The sequence below is a fragment of the Cryptomeria japonica genome, chromosome 4, assembly GCF_030272615.1.
Source record: "Cryptomeria japonica chromosome 4, Sugi_1.0, whole genome shotgun sequence".
NCBI lineage: Eukaryota > Viridiplantae > Streptophyta > Pinopsida > Cupressales > Cupressaceae > Cryptomeria > Cryptomeria japonica.
The window spans coordinates 761,024,367-761,051,732 of NC_081408.1; the positions used below are offsets into that span (position 1 = coordinate 761,024,367).

General features: G+C 34.9%; 2 protein-coding genes across 2 annotated transcripts; both read right to left on the minus strand.

Moving 5' to 3' along the window:
* Positions 1-2,478: 2,478 nt before the first annotated feature.
* LOC131045406 (U-box domain-containing protein 33) lies at positions 2,479-4,663 on the minus strand. The gene is made up of 8 exons (XM_059219482.1): positions 4,420-4,663; positions 4,207-4,325; positions 3,998-4,122; positions 3,800-3,900; positions 3,239-3,558; positions 2,871-3,011; positions 2,609-2,792; positions 2,479-2,492 (listed from the first exon to the last, which is right to left on the minus strand). Exons 1-8 carry the CDS (start codon positions 4,661-4,663, stop codon positions 2,479-2,481), a joined length of 1,248 nt encoding a protein of 415 aa, XP_059075465.1.
* A 10,314-nt stretch (positions 4,664-14,977) lies between these two features.
* On the minus strand, positions 14,978-24,569 carry LOC131045407 (U-box domain-containing protein 33). Its single transcript, XM_059219483.1, has 10 exons — positions 24,326-24,569; positions 24,113-24,231; positions 23,902-24,026; positions 23,671-23,813; positions 23,147-23,466; positions 22,778-22,921; positions 22,131-22,673; positions 21,280-22,044; positions 20,946-21,123; positions 14,978-15,237 (listed from the first exon to the last, which is right to left on the minus strand). The coding sequence occupies exons 1-10, from the start codon at positions 24,567-24,569 to the stop codon at positions 14,978-14,980; spliced, it is 2,841 nt and encodes a 946-aa protein (XP_059075466.1).
* Between the last annotated feature and the right edge of the window lie 2,797 nt (positions 24,570-27,366).

Sequence of the window (27,366 nt, forward strand, 5' to 3'; positions counted from 1 at the left end):
CCATATATATTTATCTGTCCCTCTTTCTCTCTCCCTCTCTCTATGTCCCCCTCCATATCTCTATATCTACTTCTCTCTATTGGTCTATATCCTTTTTTGTCTATTTACTCTCTACCCTCTCTATATACCCTTGTATCTCCATCTCTTCATCACTCTATATCAGCATCTATATCTCTCTCTATCTCTCCCTCTACATTTTCCTCTCTACCTCTTGTTATGTATCTCCCTATATCTCTCTAACCTTAACTCTTACCCCCTCCCCTCCCCTTCTCCCTCTCTCCCCCTCTTCCTACATGTGTATATCAATATATCTTTTCCTCTCTATCTCTATATCTCCATACTTCTTCTTCCACCTCTCTCTTTATCTTTATATTATTTTCTATCCATTTCTTTCTAACCCTATATCTCTCCCTTTGTATACAAATCAACCTCATGTACAACACAAGTGTATGCAAAAAATAGACCAAATATTTTCCACCTCTTTGACGTATCTATCACACACCCAAATGAAATTACCGGTTAATAACAATTTTACATCTAATTACAATAAAAATTAATAACGAATTATTTTATTTTTAAATATTAAATAAAATAATATTTGATAATAACCATTAAAAATGTCACTCTCTAATTATCAATATTAATAAATTATAATAATTTATAAATTGCAAAAATCTCCTAAGAATCTAGTTAGGAAAATAAGAAGTAAACTTGGAGAATCAGAAAGTAAATTAGAGAAGAATGAAAATAAAACTATTTCATTGATTTACAAATGAATGAATTACATAATATATAGAGCCTTCATTAAAACAAAATAGAAAGAAAAACAGAAATAAAGCTGAAAAAATACAATTAAGCAAAAAACAGTTTTATTCAGCTCATGGGACAAAAATCCACATAAAAATCATGGAGGAAAAGCACTAACACTATCAAACAACCGTTAACACATACTTAAAATCGTATGGAATTTTAGGATGGAACAAACGTGCGAAGCCAGCAAAATCACGTTTGTTTCTGATTGTGCGCGTAGGACATTTAGATCTACAAGAAATCGCCTCTTTCTTGCCACTGTCGAATGGCAGACCTCAGAGAAAAGTTTGCGATCAGATTCTTACTCCCAAGTTTTTCGTTTGTCATGGGAGATGTGTCACGTCCACAATCAAACCATCCTTGGATCGCCTTTTTCTCGTATGTAAACCCATCTGCAGCAATGTGAGGATCCTGCATAATCTCCTGCAAATCGGAAATTTTTTTCTCAAGTCAAAAGCCTAATTTTTAATAACAACGAAAACCTAATGAAGTTGGGGAAATGTGAAATAGCATTATCAGATAATAGGGGTAATTTGAACTACCAAATAATGGTGAAAGAATACACAAAATTATCCTTGCCTGCAAGATTGGACAGAGGAAGAAGCTAGGAACATGAATTTCCTCAGTCGCTTTCCCCGACTTTTGCCCACTTTCAAAGGGCCTCCCAAGATTTGTTTCAGGGAACATGTTGCGAAACTGATTCAGCATTCTCATCACAGTCGGTTGAAGGTCGGGCCTCTCATTTCTTTCTGCATGCGTGCAATCTAAGGCAAGATAAGCCAGTCGAGTAGCATGGACAAATGGCCAATCCCCGGCTGAAGGATCCAAAATTTTGTCAAAGTTTGAACTTTGTAAGGCACGTTCTACCTCTTTGACGAGTCCTGGTGCCGGTTTTCCGGTGAGAAGCTGAAGAATGACAATTCCGAGGCTGTAAACGTCAGATTTGGTAGAGTATTCACCGTTTGTTCGGTATTCTGGAGCCAGATATGAAAATGTGCCTTTTAGTTCTGCTTCTGAGTGTATGTCTTTTGACAGAAGACGAGAAAGGCCGAAGTCGCTTATTTTGCTTACATAATTCTCGTCAAGGAGTATATTTTGGGGATTCAGACCACGGTGGACGATTGGATCCGGCATAAAACTGTGTAGATACTGCAAAGCAGAGCATACTTCGGCGGCGATACGAAATCTGGCGTACCAAGGGAGGGGCGGAGAAGAGCCTTTGCAGCTGAGATGATCTTCAAGGCATCCGTTCGACATATATTCGTATATTATACAACCTCGCTCAGAACAGGCTCCCACAATCGGTACCAAATGCGGATGCTGGATGTCCTTGAAAATATCGATCTGAACAAGAGAAGTTTATAGAAAAGTAATAAGAAAATAAAAAACAGAAAGAAAAAAAATCCGCAATGATTTGGAAAAATATTTAGTGTGCAAACCTCGTTTTGGAACTCCTGCCGACCCTGCAAACCGTTCTCCCTGAGGATTTTGACTGCAACCGGTGTTTGTTTTATTTTGCCTCTGTACACATTGCCATAGCCGCCTTCTCCAAGTTTGAAATTGTTGGAGAAATTGCAGGTTGCTGCTTTTATGTCGTCGAAAGAGTATTCCCGGAATTCAAGGTTCTTAGAGGACGACGAGGATATCGGGATTTCGACTGGGGGCATTCTAAGCAAGCGAATCTGAAGGTGTAGAATTTGAGCGTCCTTTTGTTGCAAAATTCGCTTGTGTTGTTCCTTCACGGCGGCAAGCTTTTGTCTTGTTGATTCGACCTCCTGAATGGCTTCCTGCCGCTCACGGGAGTATTCGTTCACATCTGCCCTAAGTGATGTCAGCTTCTCCGCCATTTTTTGTACTTCTTCTTCGACTTCATCTCGTCGCCTTGTAATATCTTGGCATTTCTGTTCATAAAGCTTCAAACGCAAGGTTGTCTCCTCTTCCTCTTTGGCTATTTCTTTGTAGATGGCTTCAAGATTTTTGTACTGGAGAAGCATGATAATATAGGCGAGATTACTTGAGGAACAACAATTGTATCTGGCAAAGAGGAAATACATACATACCTTGTGAATTGAATTTATTGCAGCCGCCTCTGCTTTCTTGCGTCTCAGGATCTCATTTTTTAGTTCTTTATTCGCATTGACGACTGCTTCCAATGCTTCTGTAAGCTGAATTTTCAGGACTTCGGCATCTGTATTCGCTTCCTGCTTTAGATTTTACGATTTTTTTAATTCGTTTGAATAAATATCACATGCTTAGATCGTTAAATTTGCTTACATGTTTACAATTTCGCAGATTAGCTTCCCGACAAGACATGAAAAATCTTTAATTGTGATTTCCATTTATTTGTGTCTAGACGAGAAAAAAAAATTGTATTAAGCTTGAAGCAAAGAATATGATCCAAAAGGATTGTTTTTCCGAGAGGATTTACTCGAGATTCTGTAGGCTCATGCTCCATATTGTAAGCTTGATCAGCATCTATTTTTGGCCTGTCTGCCGCTTCCAAATCCAAACAAAATTCTTCAATCGCTTCCGTTATTTCCAAATCGTCCACTTTTTCGGTCCCAGCAGCCATAGAATCTCGCTGAAAATTTGACGGAGCTGGATTACTGTTGTCCAGATCCGATCTGAAGTTTGCAGGCGATGAAACCGACAGGCTAAAATCATTTGGTGAAGGTTTAACACTGGATGCTTCGGATCGTTTCCTCAGCCAATCGGCCAAAGGACTTCTGGTTCTCTTCGATTTCCGACCTGCCAGTACAAATTCACACAAACAAAAACAGAGCATGCAAATTTTAGATTGAATTCAAATAGAGATTTGAAGACAATAAATTTCCATATAAGATATTTTACTAATTAAATTTTACATTATTTTCTCTAATCAATCTATCTTACACAGGTTATACAGAACACTATCTTATGGATTAAACAATCGGACAAAATAAAGATTTACTTGCAAATATGAAAGTGTAGATTTATACAGTGTACCGACCAGGAGATCCTTCCTTGAGTAGCACGAGCTTTCCCTTGCATACAATAGAAACGTCGCACGACTCTCCCGCATGCCTTTGAACGTAGTATGCTTTCCCCTTCCTGGTCAAATTTCGAAATCAAAATGGATTATTTTACACTATTGAAAAGACTTGGTGAGATCGCGTAATAGCTGATCATACAGAATTGTTTCGCGTACCTAGAAATGGCGTTGCCTGCTGAAGATGTTCCCATTACAAGTTTCCTGATACCTCGCTCTGAAACCACTTCGACAATCCCTTTGGAAACCTCCTCCTTCTCAATAATCAAATCCTCAGCTTTGACCTATGACATAATGTTTAAATTTAGACACTGAACTCAGTTTGCATCAAAGCTCCATTTATTTAGCATAGCAGGAATCAATCATACCTTGGCTCTGGAACACATATCCATGTATTGATTCATCCAACTGTCGAGCTCCTTCTCTGCATCCTTCTTGTAAGCTACTAAGACATCCTCGCTTACTTGGTTCAAAGGAATTTTCCCAACTGAAATCACAGAAACGTCTAATTTGTTAAACGAAAGATTAAAAAAGGCCTTGATATATCCATCCAAACTCAATTCGATCATCGAAATACTTACTAGGCGATGGAATGTAGCGAAGTTGAGTACGAATATGAAGAAGAATTAGTAAGGTTTCTTCCCTTTTATCCAAATTCTGCAGCTCCCATTTTAGAGCAGAGGCGCTCTCAGACAAGTTTTTTCCAACGGCAATGTAAATTTTCTCAGGAGGAGGAGGAGGAGCACATTCATCTTGGACTATTTCTTTCATTTCTGGCAATGTTTCAACCTGAACACTCCGTTGGTTTACAACTGGAATTGTCATGTTTAATGACTGCAATCATAACCGACTACACTACACAAATAGCAGTTACAATTAACATTTAAATGCAGTCTATATATTCTAATCACAAGAAATTTTATATCTAAGAAGTTCAATCTCAGCACTTAAAAAAAATTAATTTTGGGCGTAAATCTTGGAAGGAAAGCTAACGGCTCTATACATGGATTGCGTATCAATTTTCTTTTTCTTTTTCTTGTCATTTATCGTTTGTTTCTCCCACGGCTAGGAAAAGGGAAATAAACATGTAGTTGACTACGTGCTGCATACGTTACAAACTTCTTTTTAATATATGTTCCGTAGAAAATGTTACAACTTATGACGCTGACAAAAATTATGATCACCTTCCGACAAACATCGTTGTTGTAGATGTTTAAATATTTTTCTAGAACATTTTATCTTAATCAATTAAATATATATATCATCTTGTTATATATCCGTTTCATCTTATGTCTTTCATTTGATTAAGTAATTTAATTATTATTTACATCTATTTCTTATTTTACATATAATTAAATAATTAAATAGTATAGCCAGAATTTGTCCCTTGGTGTAGGCCTACTCCGAAAATTAAATTAAAAAAGGTGTAAGTTGCATATAAATACAACTAGATCTATCATTTCAAACTCTATAATCTAATATATACACAATTCATTTTTGACCAAGCAATTCAAACCAATTGAGCACAAATCTACAATCAATGAGCAAAGAATTCAAGAAAAATTAAGGATCAACAAAATATTAAATTCACATAATTTGCAAAATACACATAATCAAGCGTAAGTTAAAGCCAGATGTTCGAATATTCAAAATACATTAGATTACATTTTGACATAAAGTTATAGTATACAAGCCAACAACAAGGTCAAACATAACAAAAACATACTTCTTTATAGTAGACCACATTGCCAAATATAATTAATATAGAAGGAACACATCATGAAGACCACCATGATAGGAACTCACGACATTTTCCTCCCTTGACCACATCATGGGTGAGAATATTGTTAGAACACATTTCCACCCTACCATGAAGTAGTCACACTTCTCTAAAATTCTTCTTGACATGAAGAATACCCAACCTAGCATGAGGAAGACTAGTAATGCAAATCTAGCAGGAGTAATGGAATTTGTGCGACATGATATATCCACACTCTAACACTAATGTAACAATATTAAGATGCATACAAGATGCATATAACATAAATATGAAGACAGAATCAACTATCATTGCTTAACTATCTAACAATCATTTCAAGATCTTAGTGACATCTTAATCACAATTACTCCAAAAAGGTAAAACATGAAGAAACACTAGAATGCATATTTATGTTTATATTTGATGACGTACACATGACTAAAGAATCAATTCACTTACCTCATCCCATGTATAATAGTCATGTCCATGCAATTCTAAAAAATAAAGCATTTCATAGCTAGTGACTCCCAACTATATATTCAACACATCTTTAAATTAACATATAGAAGCTCACAAAAGAAAACATTTATGTATACAAGGCACACGTGAACATATGCAAGAAAACAAGAGAAGCTAAAGGCATACATGAGATAATAAGAGAATAAAAGAGTAAATAAAAGCATAACAAAATATTCTCATTTATATGCATATCAATATTTGATTTCAATATCAATCACAATTATAAAAGCTATGCATGAATACAAGCAAGAGCCAATAATAGAGAATAACAACATCTCCCCATCTTATCAATGTTTAGAGATGAAAATATTTAATCTTCCAAATAATATACAATGACTACCCATGGTCACTATATGAAAGGTAATATAACCACTCCCAAGCTCATGGATCAATTACTCTATAATGGATCTAAGTAGAAAGATAATGTCATGTTTTAGAAGATATTTGCATTGTATCAATTTTACTCTAAAATTTTAATATTTTTCTCTACTCAAAGACATTCATGTTTAAGTTTAAATTACTTATCATTTTGTGGTTTCTCTTATGCTAGTTAATTTTACTAGATATGGTTCTAAACAATACATAATAAAACTAATTCAATATTAATATAAAAAATATAATCTTAATATATAGATACCTAAATAAACGAATATCATATTTGACTTCAATTAGATAATTACAAGGTAAAGATGATTTTTTCTATACCATGTACGTTTGAATATCTAAGGTATGCTATCTTTTGGATTACTAATTAGAAAAACTACACTTGTGTTTACCTGTGACTATGAAATAATCCTCATCTTTGAGTCATTCACTAGTCAATGGAAGGCTATATATAAATAAAAGAGATTAAGCTTCATGTTAATAATAAATCAAACATAAATCACACTATTTGTATCAACAAATGACTTTGTTACTAATACCTTGTCAACCTATATGACAAGTAGTAGTTATTACTTACCACTTACATTCTCTCACTAATTTATTATCAATATAAGATTATTTTTTATTGACTATAACATCAACTATGGAAACGGAGTCCAAGTAATAATTATCTTTTAAAAAATACTAGACATAAATGTTGTTATTTATTAATACTAAAAAATGTAATACCTATGAAAATTAATTCTCAACAATATTGTTTAGGACATATCAATCCTTCCAAAAGTACTACCATGATAATGATTATATTTAATAACCATCATAACAATGATATACATACTATCTAAATAGACCCTTTTCAGCCAGCCAATATGGACTAGAATCTATCTAGTAAACCATTCCAAAAGGATTCAACAATTGAATTTGAGCATAAAGGAAGGTCTAAATAGGTAGAAGGTAACTCCATGATCAAATAGTCAAATATATCAATGATCCTAAGTTTCCTGTATTTTAGAGTATTTGTGAAAAAGTGGAGCTCTTAGGCATACTAATTCTCTGACTAGAGGAAGCCTCATAATTCAACAAAATACCCTTCAAATGCTTAGCCACCTGGATGTAAGTGTCTCCCAAAATAATGGTATCATCCACAAATAGTTGATGAGAACAAACCTATGAGGATGGTGAAGGGTCAAGATCCTTAAGGTTACTCGATAGACACAAAATTTTGGATAAAACTTCCCAAGGCCTCCAACATAATGATGAAGAGAAAATGGATATGGTATCACCTTTCCTAATGCCTCTCGAACTACTAAAGAAACTAGAGTTGGAGTTATTAATGATCACAAATAACTTCAAAGTATAAATGAGTTGCCCAATAATCTAAACAATTTTAAAACCAAAACCAAAAGCCTTCATAACTTTTAGACGGAATATTTAGTTCACCCTATCATAGTATTTGAGGAGATCTAGTCTAAGTAGAAAACTCACCTTTTTATTGACTAAGAGAGAGTGGATGTTCTCATGCACAGTGAGGATTGAATCAAGAATATAAAGAGTAAGAATAAATCCATTATTTTTCACAAAACATGATCTACAAGGGAGGACATCCTTGATTTTAAGAACCAAAACATTTGAAATAATTTTATAAATGAAATTACAAATACTAATAGGAAAAAAGCCACCAAAGGAGTTAGCACTTACAAAATTAGGAATAAGAACAATAAAAGTGGCACTAAGCTCTTTCAAGATAGATCTACTACCAAATAATTCCTTGATAATCGAACCAACATCTTTGGCCACTATATCCAAGTAAATCTAAAAGAAGAACATTGGAAAGCCATCTAGACTAGGCACTTTATTTCTTTTAGAAGGGATAACAACATCATGGACTTCACTGGAAAGCCATCTAGACTAACCATTATGTGGAAGCTAGTGTTGCCCACATTGGGCTGTACATGGCTAAAAGAGAGGGATTTACTAAAGTGTGGCTGGAATCTGACTCGCTAAACACTATCAACTGGTTGAGTGGCTGCACAGATCCTAGCTAGACAATTGCTAGTCTGATCAAGGATTGCTGAAATATAATTAATGATCTGATAGATTTCAAAATCTCGCACATATACTTGGAAGAAAATAAGGCGGTGGATCTACTGGCCAATCTAGCAGTGGGATACGTGACAACCAACTAGTGGACTAGCAGGGATGCTTTCCCCAAAATCTATGCGATCCAGCATGTAAAGATTACTGCATAATCAATAATCCCTCATAATGACATGACTGAGTTCATAGGGAAATGGCTCTTTCTGGTTTTCCCTAATCAAAATTATAGAAACATCCTCGGTGACTAGTTTTCCTATCTCATTGTGTGGCTTTTCTGCTACTATTTTGATATCCTTTGGGTGTAACTCATTTTCTACGACTGGTTGGCGATAGTGAGCTCCTATTATCTGGCAACCTGGAGCATAATGGGAGGAGATAAGACTAGACAAGAGCCCTCTACCTATGAGAGGCGGAAAAAGAATAAAGATGTCTAGCAAGAAGTCATCGATGGTGGTCTCGTCCCCTACCTGGATGGGCTTCATGGCCCCTCTCCTCTAATTATGGAGTCCTTTGTTAACGGATGGAAAAAAGGGACGATCACTAGTCTGGCTATGACTAGAAGAAGATTTTACAGAGATAGAAAATGGGGGAGGAGGACTTGTTGAGCTTCTTTGACAAAGACAAGGAGCATTCCAGAGTCACCAAGATGGCCGATGGCGGCTACAATAGAAAAAACCTCATGGACCCATGAGCTAATATGGCAAAGTTTATAATGAAATATATCATCCTTGATGGCAGGTATGCAAGCCTCTTCTCCTACCATTTCACTATTTTAAATCATTTCTGCCATGGTAAAATTATCTTTGTTCCCTACTATCTTGCCTCCTCCCTTGAGAATATCTTGGAAAAGCACCTTGAAAACCCTAGCAACCCTATTCTTCATGAGGTACTTGTCATCCTCATCATGGATCATGCCAAATCCCTTTAAATTGTACCTCTTCTTGTTGAGATTGGTCTGCAGACGAAGGTCCAAGATGTCTCTGACTTAACGATGGACCTGGATGATAGTGGGGTTCCTATTGATGACCCTGAATATGAACCTGCAGATGAAAAGGAAAAGATGGTCACTCCTAAGATGCTCGGCAGCAAGAACCCCCCAGATGGGTAGCTAGTAAATACAAAACCAACAACAAGTTGATCTCCAAGGCCGAACCCCTCTCCAAAAAGAAAAAGCTAGCAGGGAAGGAACACAACCTAAAGATTGTGGACCAAGGGATTAAACTGGACATCCCTATCAATGTCTAGAAAGATAATCAGGGGAAAGATGCCAGTCTGATGAATCTTGTCATGGAAGCCACGAGAAGCTAGGAGCATTATTGGGAGTGGGTTGAGCAACCAATCAACACCCTCAAGATGGGGCTTAAATAAATAATTGACATTTTCACTGCTTCCCTTGAACCCAGCAAGCCAAAAAAACTCATGATCATGACTCAAAAGGTCTCTCAGAATGTTAAGGTAATGAAATGTAACCATGAACAGAGGGTTGATAAGGTGTAATAATCCATCACTGAGATTAAGAAAAGTCTCAAGAATCTAGTCAACATTAGTAAAGAAGCCATGAACAACAGCATTGAGGGGCTTGAAAAAGTTAATGAGATGATCGTTGATTATATATCCTTCCATAGTGACCCCGTGAAAGAACTTGGAGGAGATGATGTGGCTACTGAAGACAGCAAAACCATTGGACCTAGTTCAAGAACTAGGAGTAGAAGCGGCAACAAGGGTACCTCCAGATTCATCATGGAGGAACTTGAGGAAATCAACAGGATTTCCATCTAAAAGAACAAGGATTTGGTGCTCTCACTCAACTGAGAGCCTTTTTCTTTTACTTTTGCTTGTTTATCTATGTTTTTTTGTCTCTATTTTTATTCGGGGTTCTTCCCCTATTTTATTGTTGTTTCTTACTAGATTGGTTGTTGGTTGGCTATTGTAAAACTTTAGGTTTTGGGTCCTTGTAAAACCCATTTATCCTTATCAAAAACATCATGGACTTAATCCTATTAGGGAGTCCTACTTATAGATTTATTCATTTCTTTTATAATTAGATTAGGGATATCCCTAAGAAACTATTCCTAGCCCTTCAAATCTAGTCCGTCAGCAGATTATAAAAAAAATCAATCATTATGTGCATAATATCTACATCCTTATCAACACTTATCCCATTATAAAGAATAGATTTAATTCTAGTAGCTTCCCTATGCTTCAAGTTAGAGAGATGGAAAAACTTATTATTTTGATCTCCACATTGAAGACAAGGGTTTTGATGTCTTTGCTTCCAAAATTCTTTCTTCTTTGAGCTAATATCATGGAGACTAGATTGATTTCCTTCTCAATAAGCCAATGAATTATACCATTGACCTTGATAAAATTCTAGACAACATCCAATTCACTTGTAACCTTTTTCTTAGAGAGAAAAATGTGACAAAAAGATTTATTCCCCCGCAAAACATTTGATTTGACCAAATAAAGCTTCTTGGAAACCATAAACATATTTATACTATCCACATTCACCTCCTACCATTTATTAATCTTACCTCTAAGATCCAAGTACCAGATCCACATCTTCTCAAACCTAAAATGAAATACCTTCTTACATACTGCAACATCATCTGAAAGAGAAATAGGGAAGTGATTTGAACCCAATATAGTAAGAGAAGAGAGAGAGAACACGAGTAGGAGAGAATCCAATCTGATGAAATAAGCACCAGGTTGTCTAACTTGACTTAGATAATATCCTCACCACTACATCTATTAGACCATGTAAAAGAGGTTCCCTCAAGATCCAAATCAAAAATCCCTTGCAAATTGTTGAAAGATATTAGATTTGATCTAATATCATCAACCACCTAAGAACCTATTATATTATCATCATCCCTCAAAGGAGTGTTAAATTCCCCCATAACCAACCATTTGTTGATTAGGAAGGAATATTTGAAAGAAGCGAAAAAACTCCATAATCTTTTTCTCACTCCCTTATTCTTAGGACCATAGATATTGGAAACAAGTAGAGCTTAACACTATTTATTTTATTTTATTTTTTTTATGATATATAACCATATTGGTGAAGTGATTATGCTTGTGGGGGTTATTAAGTCCCTTATTATTTCAAGCAATAATCTTCATCTTACCTTCTGAGGTGAGTCATTCAGGCTCATCTCTAGAAGAGTCTTCTGATTCCCTTTTAATATCTCTTACTTTCTCTATTTTTCTCGATTCTATTGACTAGTAGGCCTACCCTGCCCTCTAGACTTTGCTCCACAATCCACTCATTGATGATAGATAGTACTCATTCCTAAACTATTATTAGAGGAGAATAGTTTTTTCCTTTGCCTTTATTTGACTAGGTAAAAGGAGGATCTCCCACCTTAACTGAAGAGAACATATCTACAAGAAATCTATCTCTAAGGGAAACCTCCAAATTCACAAAGTTAGGAGCAATATTTTCAACACGGGAGGAACCCCTGACATTAAGGGAAAACACCCCCTTTATAGGAACTTTCAAGTTTGAAACTCCATTCACCTGCTCCAAGATAGGTGACACAACTACTCCACTAAAAGGATCAAAAGGTATATCCAAAACATCATCCTTCAAACCATCATTGGATATAGTAGACATTTCCAAACAAACCATAATAGATCTAGTGCCATCTATGGGCTCAATAGAAAATTCCCTTGAAGGGGGATCCAAAATAACCATTTGGGTGATGATCACATTATCAACATTATCCGAGATGATTGGGGTAACCTTTTCATTATGGACAATATCCCCATCCACCTTGGGAGAACTCACCTTAGTAAGAGACCCATCAACACCCGTAGAATGAACCTTTTCCTTCCAAACCTTTGCAGGTTCCTTTGGGGGTTTGGAAGAACATTTTTTGGCACAATGACTAATATTTTAACTATGAAAGAAAGCAAATAGGATAGTCTCAAACTCAATAGCTTCAACTCACTCACCAAGATTGGACTTAATAAATATTTTACAAAGTCAATAGGTTGATCCATACTAACACAATTTTGAGCATAAACCAAACACCCCTTTGGAGCCATCATAGAGTCAACCAATAGGCTATTACCAAACCAAGCCACAATCCCCTTAAAAATACTTTCATCCCAGAATTCTAGGGGTAAGCTAGGGAGCCCAACCTAGACTAGGTCTTCATTACAAGATCAATAGCAAGGATTGAACCCAATTTCCCACCTCTTCTAGGATAAAGAAGAGAATCCAAGCATCCACAGACCCTTGGTCAAGGAAGTAACCAAATCTTCCTCATAGGTAAAGGAGAAAGAGAAGAAACCTTTCGCCATGGCCACAACCTCAATGTGCCCCTTATTAAGTCATTTTCTAGCAATGAACGCACATACTAATTCAATATTAGGACAAGGCCCAAAAATATTGCCAACTAGAGAACACTCCATAACTAAGATACCTTTATCCACAATGCAATCAGAAACCACAATAGAGAAAATCCTAGAAACAAGTTTAGTTGAATGACCCATAAGAGAACAGGAACTCTTCCCCTCTAAATATGATCCAGAAAACTCTGACCACTTTGAGTTACGATCAAATAGTCAATGATTATTCTTCCCCTTAGAAATGCCCAAATCTATAGAAGAGTATTTCTCATTAATTTTTAATTTAATTTTTGTATGATGGTATTAAAAATAAGATGGTTTAAATTATATTGATTATTGCAAGTATTTCTCATTATTTGTTATTACTAAATGAATTTTAAGTGGCTTGTAGGTCTTCTTTTGTTTGCCATTGAGTTTAGATTTTATTTTTCTTTATTGAAAATCTATTTGTTTTAATATAAAATAGCTCTACGAGTATGCTACACAAGTGTTATGTTGGATTCCTTTTGTTTTTCATTGAATTTCAATTTTATTTGTGTTGGTGTTTACTGACAATCTATCAAGAATATACTATTGTAGTTTTATTTTTTTATATTGCAATATATTTGAGTTTTTCTATTTTATGACATCATTGAACAAAATTTCCATAGTTTCTTGTTGGTAAACTTATCTGTCACTTTGAAATGTTCTAGTAAATAGATCTGTCACTTTGAAATGTTCTACTATGTGCCCAATGGAGGAGTGACAAAAGGTTCCCAACAATTGGATAGATCGTTCTTTGGAAACGATCTTCCTCTGCGTTTGAGAGGGGAATCTCCCTCATATGATAGGGGTATTTATATTTTTAAATATAATTAACTTGAAAAGGGAAAGGGAAAATAACTCTAAATGAAATTTAAAGAAATCTACACAACAAACATACGACTGCCATTCATATTTCATTGAATTCTAACCTTATCACTATCAACTCTAGACCATGCATAAGAAGGTAGTGAAATGAAGCATTCAAATTTTGCATAACACCTATAGACTCCAAAGATACCAAATACGTCTATAATGTCATATGACCATTGTCTTCATGAAACTAGGAAAGTAATTTGCAAGCTTGTTATTTCAATATCATGTATGATAGTTATATAACAATGATAAAATTAATACTTAGCAACCAAGGAAACACTTCCAATCTTCTTTGTATTCAAAAGATGGAGTTATACAATCCAAAATTTTAGTTGTCCCAAAACTCACAAAGTCCAAAAAGTCCTTCTACCATCTATCTTTCTAACATTTATACCCTCTCATAAGTAACTACCTCATAACCAACTTTAATCCTGAGTTAATAACTAACTCTTTTGTGTGTAAATTACAATAAGTTAATAACTTGTATATTTATGCGCAAAAAAAAAATTCAACCTTATAACCTTTGACTCTATGAGATAAAAATCTTAATTTATACAATAAAACTAAAAATGAAACTTGAGACTAACTAATCAAAACATGACAAAAGAGAATATAAAAAGATAAAAGAATGATATTAATTCTTGATTTCATGGATAAGCATATTGGCTGATTATTTGATCCTATTGAACTAGTGTTTTAGTCTTGAACAACCTATATGCCTTGAGAGAATCTACCATGACCTTGTACTTGGGAATGATCACATTGTTTATTTTTAATTTGGCAGTAGCTTGGCCATCCTAAATGTCAATCAAATCATGATAGTATGAAGACATGTCACAAGCATCTAAGGCAACTAAAATAACATTGAGTCTCTTCATTCTATCTGCATCTGAAACCTGTACATCTACTAATTTAGTATTGATTCTATCATGAAACCAGCTTAAGAGCACTTGATTGTCCATTTGTTGAAATTGCTCCTTTACTGATATATCACCAATAATATTCATTGTGTCCTCTATTACCTTCATTTTTGTTTGTTCACAAGTTACCAAACGTTTTTTTTATTCACCCAAGCATTGCTTGATATTCTCCAATTTCCAACTTATACTCTTGCACCATGTACTAGATTAATTTTCTTCTTTACGAGAGAAGACTTTTTCAGAAATGAGTACATCCATATTTGTTTTAGCTATTCTTTGAAATTCTTTCAAAGTATCCTGCCAAGATATTTCTTGTTCTTTGGCATTCTTCAATTCTATAGCAATTTCTAGTTCCTGTACATCAAGTTTCGTATGAACATCCTTGGGCTTTTTAATGAAGTCTGATGCCTCTGACTTCATTTTATTAACCCACTCCTCTAACATCCTACTATGTTTCCTGAATTTATCTACATATTCCATCACCTTATTTTCAATAATTCTTTCAGTGTATCAATGTCAAAGTTGATGCTAACTCTAACTGTGTATCTGAATAATCCACAATAAATTTTATATAGGATGAAAGAACCTGTATCTTTTTCTTTAGTTGATCCTTTGTTTCCTTATATTTATTTGCTTTGTCAACAAGAATAGCCACTGAAATTTGAAAATTATGAATAGCTGCCTCATGTGTTGTAGGACCTAAATCTACCTATGTCATATTAAAATCTACCTCATTATCTTCACTTACATCTTTTTCAAAAATAGGTTGGGCTACCTCAACACATAAATTCTTGATGAAGGACTAATTCCAAACCTGGATGCAACTTTTGTTTTCTTGGGTTTAGATATCATATGAATCACATTTGCAACTGCATCAAAACTAGGACCTATCAACTGAACAGTTCTCTTATTATTCTGCAAGCTCTGTTGTAACCAAAAAGATGAAGATGATGGAAATGATTCTTGAATATTCACAAATGTCGAGGTTAAAAATGTTGGATTGTTTTGGAAGAGTGGAGATTGAACTTCAATATGGACATTGTTCATTTCAGCTTCCTCATGAATGGCAAAATCATCATGCTGAGGTGATGAAATAATGATAGAAGATGAGACAGAAGGAATTTATTGATTATCAACACTAGGAGGATGTTGAGGTGAAATACATTCTAACTCAGCTTCTATCTCCTGGGCAAGATTGATTGTCTTTCCTTTTGTCTTTGATCTCTTTTTCTTAATGGTAGAACTAACTTCACATGTCTTTGCAAGATCCTTCCATTTTTCTGGATCTTCTCTATCATCACCTCCTTTGGATATATTTTGGTATAGACTCGCCACTAGATTTGACCTTTGTGAATTAATTGGAATAGAAGAACTTCCTAGTGCTCCACTTCTATCTTTTGAAGTATTAGTTTTATGTAAAGGTATGGTTGTCATAGCCTCAATCCTCTTACTTTTAACCCATTCAAGCATCCTTTGAACCACATAGGCTAATCTTTCTTGAATGCTTCTTATCTCTGAAAGTGACCAATTAATGGGTGGAAGTGGAAGAAGTTGAATCCTCTCAAAATAAATACCATCGATCAAATCAGATTCACCATCCTCATTGTCATTCACATTTATTTCCATTCTATAGTCAACTATCTTCTTGATAGAAAACCTCATCCAATCCCTTTTTCATACCTCAAAATCATCTTCACAATCTTGCTAGAAATCTTCTATATTAGGAAAGTGCTCAAATCCGGCACCAAGTTCCAACTCTCCTATAGCTTACCCTTTGCTATCAAAAGGAAACCTCATATCATAAATATATAGGTGAATCTTTTCTATAGACCTCTCAATAATTTGAGCATCTGAGTAGCTCTCACAACTATAATAACTGAGTCCAATGGGGAAAGAGATAATACTTTTTCTTATATTCTAGCAAATTTAATTGACTTATGCAATCTACCTGCACACCTCAATGAGGATCAACTTATCTTCAATAAACCTTAGCAACATGAGAGGGAAACCATCATAACCTCCTATCCAAATGTATGTGAACTTTAGAAACTGTATAAAGTAACTACCATACTTCTGTACCAATGTTGTTGCTTCTAGAGATATGATGAGTCCAATATTACCCTATAGTCCCCTTATTGTCAACATAGTAAAGGCATCATTAACTCGTCTGAAGTGATGATAGCTTGAACCTCCAACTATAGTTGTAGATGATAATTATAAATCTGAGTTGAATCATCATAAATGCCTTCAACATTCAACCCTGGCCATTTTTTCATCCCAACAATGGCATAAAAGAGATATGATGTCATATAAAAATTATAGTTTTTTTTCAATTTGAGTAGTTGATCACAAAGACTATTACTAATAATATCATCCCAATTAATGAATTTTATCACAAATGATATTGATAAAAAAAAACATCCATCTCTCCAAGCTATTCGAATCCTCATTTTCTATGACTCGGTTCAACAAAATAACCATGTTGGCTATATCCTCCATTAACGGAGACATGTGTATTATTTTAGGAAGTTGTGTTTTTCCTTTCCTTAGTTTTGCCAACCATATTATAGCTATATTATTCAAACACTGGGCTTCATTATTGATAAAATAACTATCTGCATACTCTTTGTCCACCTCTGTGAATTGGTCTTTGAAAGGTAATCTAAATATTATGGCAATAGAGACTGGATCTAGTTTAGCCACCACATTACTTTTCGATGTCTTATTTTTTTTGTATCCGGATTAAATGCTTTCATGCATTCAAAAACTAATTTTGGACATTGGATTGATGTGGGGTACCCTACTATATGTACCAATCCACTGTTTAGTAACCTCTAAGCTGTCAAAGTTTCATCTTTCTTTTCCGTCGATTTCCAAAAATCCAAAATTCACATTTCCTAATTTCATATCACCAATGTCTGGAAGCATACATTTGAGAATGAGTGCATAATCGAGGCTATGAAACTTATACTTCATTATGACAATAAAACTATCACCCACTCGATCCTACTTTAATGTATGCTTGTAACAAACTACAGTCGCCAACATAACATATGTCACCTCATGGCTTTTTTAATAGATGGTTGGAAGTTTTGAAGATCATTTCAACCACGCATCACTTTAAAACATACCCTACCCTTTCTATTTGTTTCTTCCATCTTCTCCCACCATAATACAATAGCCCGATTGAATGACCTATCTTGACTTATGGGGGTGCCAATATTGACATCAACATCACTTCTCTATTTCCATGGTCATCGGTGCCTATCTTGCAATTGTTGCATTACATGAGATGACATCCCTTCAAAGAATTTTGTTAAACTATTCACGTGCAAGCATTATGTCAATGCTTCCACACCTCCTTCACAGCATTTGTGAAACAATTCACCTGCATTGTCTATGATTCTATGATGTTCATTATCTATACTTTCACATTCTGCATCTCTCGTAACCTACCAAATATTTCACGTGTATTGTCTATGCTTCCATATTCTGTAGTTGTCGCATTTTGTCAAACACTTCACATGTATTGTCTATGCTTCCATATTATGCAGCTCTTCAAACACTTCTCATGTATTATCTATGCTTCCATATTCTGCATCTCTTCAAGCACTTCACGTGTATTGTCTATGCTTCCACGATCTTCAGCACTCTCTCAATCATGGCACGCCGTGAGATGACATCGATTTGAGGCATTTGCCAACCAGTTTACTTTCCTGTCAAAGCTTCCAACTTTCTCATGTATGTTTACTAGTGCACTTGCAGTGAGAATCCCATATACTAATGTATGGATCAATACCATAACTTGTCCAAAGATTATATCATCATGTAGATATTTAAGATGTCGACAATGGTTGCAACAGCCAATTTTTTTCCCATTAGTTTCTAATGCCCTTTGAATAAATTGTTTTCTAAATTTTGACATTTATTTGCACTTTATGGGATGACATCTCTTTGAGGAATTTATTCATACAATTTGGGTGCAAGTAAATGATTCTACATTTCACATGCATACCTAAGAATGATATGTCACACCTTCACACCTACAGGTCACATGAATTAGAATATTTTTTAAACCTTCCCAACAATCCATTTGTGTATAGCTTATCATCATGGCATGTCAAGAGAACACATTTCTTTGAAACATCATTTATAAATCTTGTGAAAAAGGTTAGGGATTCTTCAAAATAGAACATTTCTAACCTTTCCAAACAAGGTTAGAAAATAAGGTTAGAAATGCTCCATTTTTGAGAAATCCTAACTTCTTTTGTGAGAGGTTATAAATTTGGGTTAAGAATGCTCGAAAATGAAGCATTTCTAACCATTTTCTCTCAAGGCTTATGATTTTGACTTTTGGAGCCATTGACCAAGAAGTGGGAAAAAGAGAGATGAGAGGTATTTTTAAATAAATTTTTCCCCCAAAACTGATCTCAATAGGAAATGTGTAGAAACCTCATTTAAACTATTAAATTATTTTTGAAAAATAATTTAAATATTTCTCATTAAAATTTAATACCCAAATTTCGGAAAAACGGTCATAACTTTCAATTGGTAAGGAGTTAAGATCCAAAATTAGAATCACGCCTTCAAGGTAGGAGGATGATCATATACCATAATTTATTCCTCATGATAATACCTCGGGTATGGAATTTTAATTGATTTAAAGTGAGGGACATCAAAATTTGAAAGTTTAAAATATGGCAAACTGTGAACTGGGTTTAGGCGAAAATCATCCATATGGTATAAAATAATGCTTAGGACATGTTCACAAAACTATTTCCCTCTTTCTTTTGTAATTTTTAAAACGCATCCATTTTTCATATTTTGACAGACAACGACCTTGGATCACATGCTCACTTGTTATGCATAGACACATATTTAGGTCTTCATTCAACATTGAGGCCAATTTGAAATTCAAATTTTAGGTATGTCAAATATGGGGCAACAATTCTCATATATTATAGATAGTTAGTGGGGAAGTTAATTGCCTTGTTGAATCTATTTCAAAGGATGTGTTTGAAAGATATTGTTTAGTCAATGTAGTGTGCTAAGAAAAAATAAAGAGATTCAAATGATATTGGATTGTCATTAATTGAGCTTGTATTGTTACCCTAAAGCATATTGGATTGTCATTAATTGAGTTTGTATTGTTACCCTAAAGCATTTCTAGGACAATTAAACAAATAGAACTAAGATCTTTACTCAATTATTTTCTACGTGTTATATTGAACTGAAGAGAAGTAGGATTTCTATGCAATATGTTTTATTTTTAAAACTTTCCTTATCAGTAATAATTTTAGAATCTATAAGTAGGCTTCTTTTATGTACTAATCATAAAGTAAGAAATGAGGTGGGTTCTCTTTAATTTTGAATTCTTAACAATTTGTTTTGATCTATTTTACCAATAGTCATGTTGTCTTTTTTTTGTACTCAATCCATAGTTTCCCCTAAAAGTTATTCAAATTTTGAACAAATATCTAATTTAAAGGGACACTAAAAAGATGATTGATTGTTTGTGTAAGTAAATAATTTTTTTGCTTTAAAGAAAAATCTTAAAAGTTATTTCTCAGTTTAGCTAAACTAGGTGACATCCTATAAAATTCAAAAGTTTTTTTTGTAGAGCTTTAATTCATCCCTGTCTTTGATCTCTAGACAATTGACTAACTATGAAGGAAGCATAACAACAACAACAACTTCAACTATAATGCATAATGAAGGATCCCAAAGAACTTATGGAGAGGATCTCAACTATTGATTTATATTAATTGTGGCATACTATAATTGATTATCACTTTTAAATTTAGTTTTTCACATTCTTCAATCTATACCCTACAGATATTATTTAACATATATTTTCCTATTGATATAACCATTACACATTCTTTCAATACAAATTTTAATTATAAATATTAATAAAATATTTCTTAAAATAAAAATATTACATTATAATAGTTGGAAACGATTGCTACCTTATAAAATTACAAAAATCTCCTCAATTATCATACATTAAATTTACAAAAACTATTAACAACAGTTGAAACTGCTATCAAGAACCATTAACACATATTTACAATCGTATTGGTCAAAAATTAGGATAGAACAAACTTAAGAACCCAGCAAAATCACGTTTGTTTCTGATTGTATGTATAGGACATTTAGATCTACAAGAAATCACCTCTTTCTTGCCAATGTCGAATGGCTGATCTCAGAGAAAAGTTTGCGATCAGATTCTTACTCCCAAGTTTTTCATTTGTCATGGGAGATGTGTCACGTCCACAATCAAACCATCCTTGGATTGCCTCTTTCTCGTATGTAAACCCATCTGCAGCAACATAAGGATCGTGCATAATCTCCTGCAAATCGGAAGAATTTTTCTCAAGTCAAAAGCCTAATTTTTAATGAAAACGAAAACCTACTGAAGTCAGGGAGATGTGAAGTAACAGAATCAGACAACAAGGGTAATTTGAACTAGTAAGTAATAGTGAAAGAATACACTAAACTATCCTTGCCTTGAAGACTGGACAGAGGAAGAAGCTAGGAACATGAATTTCCTCAGTCGCTTTCCCCGACTTTTGCCCACTTTCAACGGGCCTGCCAAGATTTGTTTCAGGGAACATGTTACGAAGCTGATTCAGCATTTTCATCACAGTCGGTTGAAGGTCGGGCCTCTTATTTCTCTCCGGATGCGTGCAGTGTAAGGCAAGATAAGCTAGTTGATTAGCATGCACAAATGGCCAATCCCCGGCTGAAGGATCCAAAATTTTGTCAAAGTTTGAACTTTGTAAGGCACGTTCCACCTCTTTGACGATTCCTAGTGCCGGTTTTCCGGTGAGAAGCTGAAGAATGACAATTCCGAGGCTGTAAACATCAGATTTGGTAGTGTATTCACCGTTTGTTAGGTATTCTGGATCCATGTATGAAAACGTGCCTTTTGGTTCTGATTCTGAGTGTAGATCTTTTGACAGAAGACGAGATAGGCCGAAGTCGCTTATTTTGCTTACATAATTCTCATCAAGGAGTATATTTTGGGGTTTCAGATCGCGGTGCACGATAGGATCCGGCATAAAACTGTGCAGGTACTGCAAAGCGGAGCATACTTCGTCGGCGATACGAAATCTGGCGTACCAAGGGAGGGGCGGAGAAGAGCCTTTGCAGCTGAGATGATCTTCAAGGCATCCGTTCGACATATATTCGTATATTATACAACCTCGCTCAGAACAGGCTCCCACAATTCGTACCAAATGCGGATGCTGGATGTCCTTGAAAATATCGATCTGAACAAGAAAAGTCCATAGCAAATCGGTAAGAAATAAATAAATAAAATCTGGATTGCTTTGGAAAAAAAATTTAGTGTGCAAACCTCGCTTTGGAACTCCTGCCGACCCTGCAAACCGTTCTCCCTGAGGATTTTGACAGCAACCGCTGTTTGTTTTATTTTGCCTCTGTACACATCGCCATAGCCGCCTTCTCCAAGTTTGAAATTGGCGGAGAAATTGCAGGTTGCTGCTTTAATGTCGTCAAAAGAGTATTCCCGGAATTCAAGGTTATTAGAGGACGACGAGGATATCGGGCTTTCAACGGGCGGCATTCTAATCAAGCAATTCTGAAGGTGTAGAATTTCAGCGTCCCTCTGCTGTAAAATTCTGTTGTTTTGCTCCTCGACGTCGGCGAGCTTTTGCCTTGTTGATTCGACCTCCTGCATGGCTTCCTGCCGCTCACGGGAGTATTCATCCACATCTGCTCTTAGCGATGTCATCTTCTCCACCATTTTTTGAACTTCTTCTTCGACTTCTATTCGTCGCCTTGTAAGATCTTGGCATTTCTGTTCATAAAGCTTTAAACGCGAGACCGCCTCGTCTTTCTCTTTGGCTATATCTTTGTAGGCGGCTTCCAGATTTTGGTACTGGAGAAGGATGATAATATAGGTGAGTCTACTGGAGGAACAACATTTGTATCTGGCAAAGAGGGACAATAATTGTATCTGGCAAAGTGGAAATAGTTACATACCTTGCGAATTGATATTATTGCAGCCGCTTCTGCTTTCTTACGTCTCACGCTCTCACTTTGTAGTTCCTTATTGGCATTCTCGACCGCTTCCAATGCCTTTGTAAGCTGAAGTTTCAGGACTTCGGCATCTGTATTCGCTTCCTGCTGTAGATTTTAGGGTTTTTTTAATTCCTTTGAATAAATATCAAATGCTTAGATCGTTAAATTTGCTTACATGTTTCTAATTTCACAGATTAGCTTTCTGAGAAGACATGAAAAACCTTTAATTGTGGCTTCCATTTATTGGTCGCTAAGCGAGAAGAAAGAACTTTATTAAAGCTTAAAGCAAAGAATCCGAAACGAAAATATTGTTTATTTGAGAGGACTTACTCGAGATTCTGCAGGCTCATGCTCCACATCGTAAATTTGATCAACATCTATTCGTAGCCTGTCTGCCGCTTCCAATTCCGAACAAACTTCATCAATCAGGGCTGTTATTTCCAAATCGTCCACTTTTTCGGTCTCAGCAGCCATAGCATCTCGCTGAAAATTTGGCGGAGTTTGATTACTGTTGTTAAGATCCGATCCGAAGTTTGCAGGCGATGAAGCAGATCGGCTAAAATCATTTGGAGAAGGTTTATCAATGGATGCTTCGTTTCGTTTCCACAGCCAATCAGGCAAAGGACTTCTGCTGCTCTTTGATTTCCGACCTGCCAGCACAAATTCACAAAAACAAAAGCAGAGCCTGCAAATTTTAGATTGAAAACAAATAGAGATATGAAGGCATTGAATATCCATTTAAGATAGTTTTCTGAATTAAATCGTATGTTATTTTTTTCAAATCAAACAATCTTACACAGGTTATGTAGGAAACTATCTTGCGGATTAAACTATCCTTAAAAATAAAGATTTACTTGCAAATATGAAAGTGTACTGACCAGGAGATCCTTCACTGAATAGCACGAGCTTTCCCTTGCATACAACGGAAACGTCGCACGACTCTCCCGCATGCCTTTGAACGTAGTACGCTTTCCCCGACTGTTGCATCTTCATTTTCCTGTACAAAATTTCGAAATCAGATGGATTATTTATTGAAAAGACTCGGTGAGATTGCGTAATAGATCATACAGAATTATTTCGCGTACTTAGAAATGGCACCGCCTGCTGAAGATGTTCCCATGACAAGTTTCGTGATACCTCGCTCTGAAACCACTTCGACAATCCCTTTGGAAACCTCCTCCTTCTCAATAATTAAACACTCAGCTTTGACCTGTGCCATAATTGTTTACATTTAGACACTAGACTCAGTCTGCACCAAAGCTCCATTTATTTACCCAAAGCGGATGGCAATCGTACCTTGGCTCTGGTACACATATCCAAGTATTTATTCATGCAACTGTCGAGCTCCTTTTCTTCATCCTTTTTGTAAGCTTTTAAGACATCCTTGCTCACTTGGTTCAATGGAATTTTCCCCACTGCAATCACAGAAACACTCAATTCGTTAAAACAAATACCATATAAGAGATTGATATAAGCATCCAAACTCAATTCGATCATTGAAATCCTTACTAGGCGATGGAAAGTAGCGAAGTGCAAGACGAATATGAAGGAGAATTATTAGGGTTTCTTCCCTTTTATCCAAATTTTGCAGCTTCCATTTGAGAGCAGAGGCGCTCTCAGACAAGTCTTTTCCAACGGCAACGTATATTTTCTCAGCAGGAAGAGGAGGAGCACATTCTTGTTGGACAGTTTCTTCAATTTCTGGGATTGTTTCAACCTGAGCAGTCCGTCGGTTTACCACTGGAGTTCTCATGATTAATGACTGCAATCATAACAGCCTACAGTTCACAAATTGCAGTTGCAATTAACATTTAAATGCAGTCTATTTATTCTAATCACAATAATTTCCATATCTGAATATCTCAATCCCAGCACTAGAAACAGATTAATTTTGCGCGTAAATTTTGAAAGGAAAGCTAACGACTTTATCCATGGATTGCGTATCATTTTTTTATTTTTTTCTGTCTTTTATTGTTTGTTTCTCTCCCGGCTCAGAAAAGAGAAAATAAATATTTAAGTTTCAGTTGACTCCGCGTTTATGAATAGTGGTTTGAAGAGGGGTATATTCCTATGGTATATTTATGATTCTACTTAGCGCTATCCGTTCCCGGATTTGAAGATATATAAGCGAGGACGATCAATATCATACCACCTCTTCGTTGTCGACTGCCGTCCAAATAAACAATTGTTAGATACCTGGCTTCAATACAAAACAAGTGCATAAGTTGCGAATTTCTTTAATATAAATGTTCATTAGCAAAAACTACGACATATAGTGTTGGAAAAAATTGTGTTCATCTTCAAGGAAGCATCCTTGTAGATGATCAAATATTTTTTTAGTATAATCAATTAAATATATATCACTTTGTTATATCTGCACTATCTTATGTCTTTCATTTTATTAAATAATTTTATTGTTTCATTAATTGATTAATCTCTTTTCTATCGTGAAATATGTTTATTATTGTTTACATCTATTTATTACCTTACATATGATTGCAATAATTAAATAACATAATTATTTAATCATGGCTTGGTTTTCTCCACCAAATTCAAAGAATAAAGGGAAACTAAATATCTTTATGATTGTAATATTCTCTCCATCAATTTTCAAGAATAAAGGAAACCTAAGTGTAGTTGTCCCTTGCATCCCTCATGATTACAAGTAATTACTAATTTTAATAAATGGAACCTAGCTCTTCATATTCCAACTGCCTCCATCATAATTCTCTGTTCTTTATACAACTGTAGGAGAATCTTGTCATTCATCCTTTACCATTGTCTTTTCATTACATATCCATCCATTGCCTTTCCTAGAAATCTATAAATTGAAGCATATTCTAATCTATTTCATCCATTCATCTTTGCTAGCATTATGCTATCAAAATATGTACCTTTTGTACAAGATTGTCCATATCCCAATTACTTGAAGCAAATCAAATTCAAAATGGAGTACTTTGGTAACTTTTCTTTAGACATTTATGTTTATGCTTTATTTTAAATTTCTTTTTGAGCTTCATGTGAGATGTATAATAGTTTGGAAAAGGAATCTTTTCTTTGCATTTTGTTTCTTAGTTTAATTTTAAATTCTCGCTTACATCTTAGTGACTTAATTTTTGGGTAATTTAATTTTTCATTTGATATGGAGTTCATCTCATCATAATTTACATTTTTCTCATGACATAAATCTAATGGTTAGGATGATGATATGTGAGTGGGATAAAGATGAGGGACACTTGGATGGACTTAAGATTTGCATATGGCAATAATGATTTTTTTATGAGGAGCTCACAAGTGGGCTTTATAGGTCATGGCATGCTTGATGGTTTTTAATCTAGGATAGACATAGTGGTGGGAGGCTCATTGATCAGTGTTGTAGACATGAATTTCTTGGATTTGTTTTTTTTTAATGTATCTCATGCATGTAGTGCTTGTAAAAAATCTTTAGTATATGTATGAGACCAATTAAGATTCCATGAATGAGTTGACTTTTGTAGTGTTATAAATTGTATCCTTTTACAATCCATCTATCTTACTTTAATTTATCTATTGTCTTTCTACAAAATCAGGTTTCATTATAGTTACGTTATATCCTTTTTAAATATCATCATCATGTACACCCATGTACTCTAAAATCCTCTCATCCAATATTCTAAGTGACACCAATCAATATATTTAGTACTCATTGATCATCAATTCTATGTCCAAGACATGTATACCATCCCAACATGATTTCCAACAAATCATCCTTTATCCATCATGACACATCTTTTTATCATCATTTTTTTAAGAAACCTCCTAGACTCCATTTCTTTCAATAGCTCCCTTGAGAAGAAATGGTTTCCATCATCATTCTTTAGAAATCAAGACAAACTAACATTGAATCACCATCTCGTACTACTTTTTATTTTTCTTTCAAATAAAACCACTTAGATACAATAGTGGGTCATCTCACAATAATGGTTCCCACTTTCACCCACAAAGAAAAAATGTGGATGGGGGAAAATAAATTTTGAGGGTGTTCATTCGTACTATGGGTGTTCGAGCGAACTACCCTTTGGGGTTTGCACGAACCCCCTACTTCGATCGTACATGTGACATCATTGGGGTTCGCTTGGACCCCCTTTTTTTAATATTTTATGAGGTTTTCTCTAACCCCCCCTTCGAGTGAACCCCTCTTTTAACCATTTTTTGCCCGTTCGTTTGAAAGGGTGTTCATTCAAACCCCCTTTCTATGCTTCTCTCCGCAAACTCTTCAACTTTTTGTAGAATTTTGGCCTTCAAACCTCTAGTTGAAAGCTCAAATGGAACAATCTTGACAACCCAAAAATATAGGATGGTAGTGCTCGAAGCAAGCTTTCCAACAACTATAATTTTATTACATTGTGAGTTTATTATTATCTTGTTTTCTTAAATTTTACGAAATATTATTTTTTCAGAAAACATAAACTTCTCTGTTCAACGCATTGGGAAAAATAGTAAACTAATTCAAAAAATATATGAAAAATATCTATGCACTACATATTGATGTCTTCTTTCTAACAAAAAAA

Coding starts and splice junctions, on each gene's coding strand:
- LOC131045406 (XM_059219482.1), bottom strand. CDS start 4,663: ATGACAATTCCAGTTGTAAACCAACGGAGTGTTCAGGTTGAAACATTG. Junction 4,123..4,206: donor ATATGTGTTCCAGAGCCAAG/GTATGATTGATT, acceptor ATTATGTCATAG/GTCAAAGCTGAGGATTTGAT. Junction 3,559..3,799: donor ACTCAAGGAAGGATCTCCTG/GTCGGTACACTG, acceptor TTGTACTGGCAG/GTCGGAAATCGAAGAGAACC.
- LOC131045407 (XM_059219483.1), bottom strand. CDS start 24,569: ATGAGAACTCCAGTGGTAAACCGACGGACTGCTCAGGTTGAAACAATC. Junction 23,467..23,670: donor GTACACTTTCATATTTGCAA/GTAAATCTTTAT, acceptor TTGTGCTGGCAG/GTCGGAAATCAAAGAGCAGC. Junction 22,045..22,130: donor GGCAGGAGTTCCAAAGCGAG/GTTTGCACACTA, acceptor TTTCTTGTTCAG/ATCGATATTTTCAAGGACAT.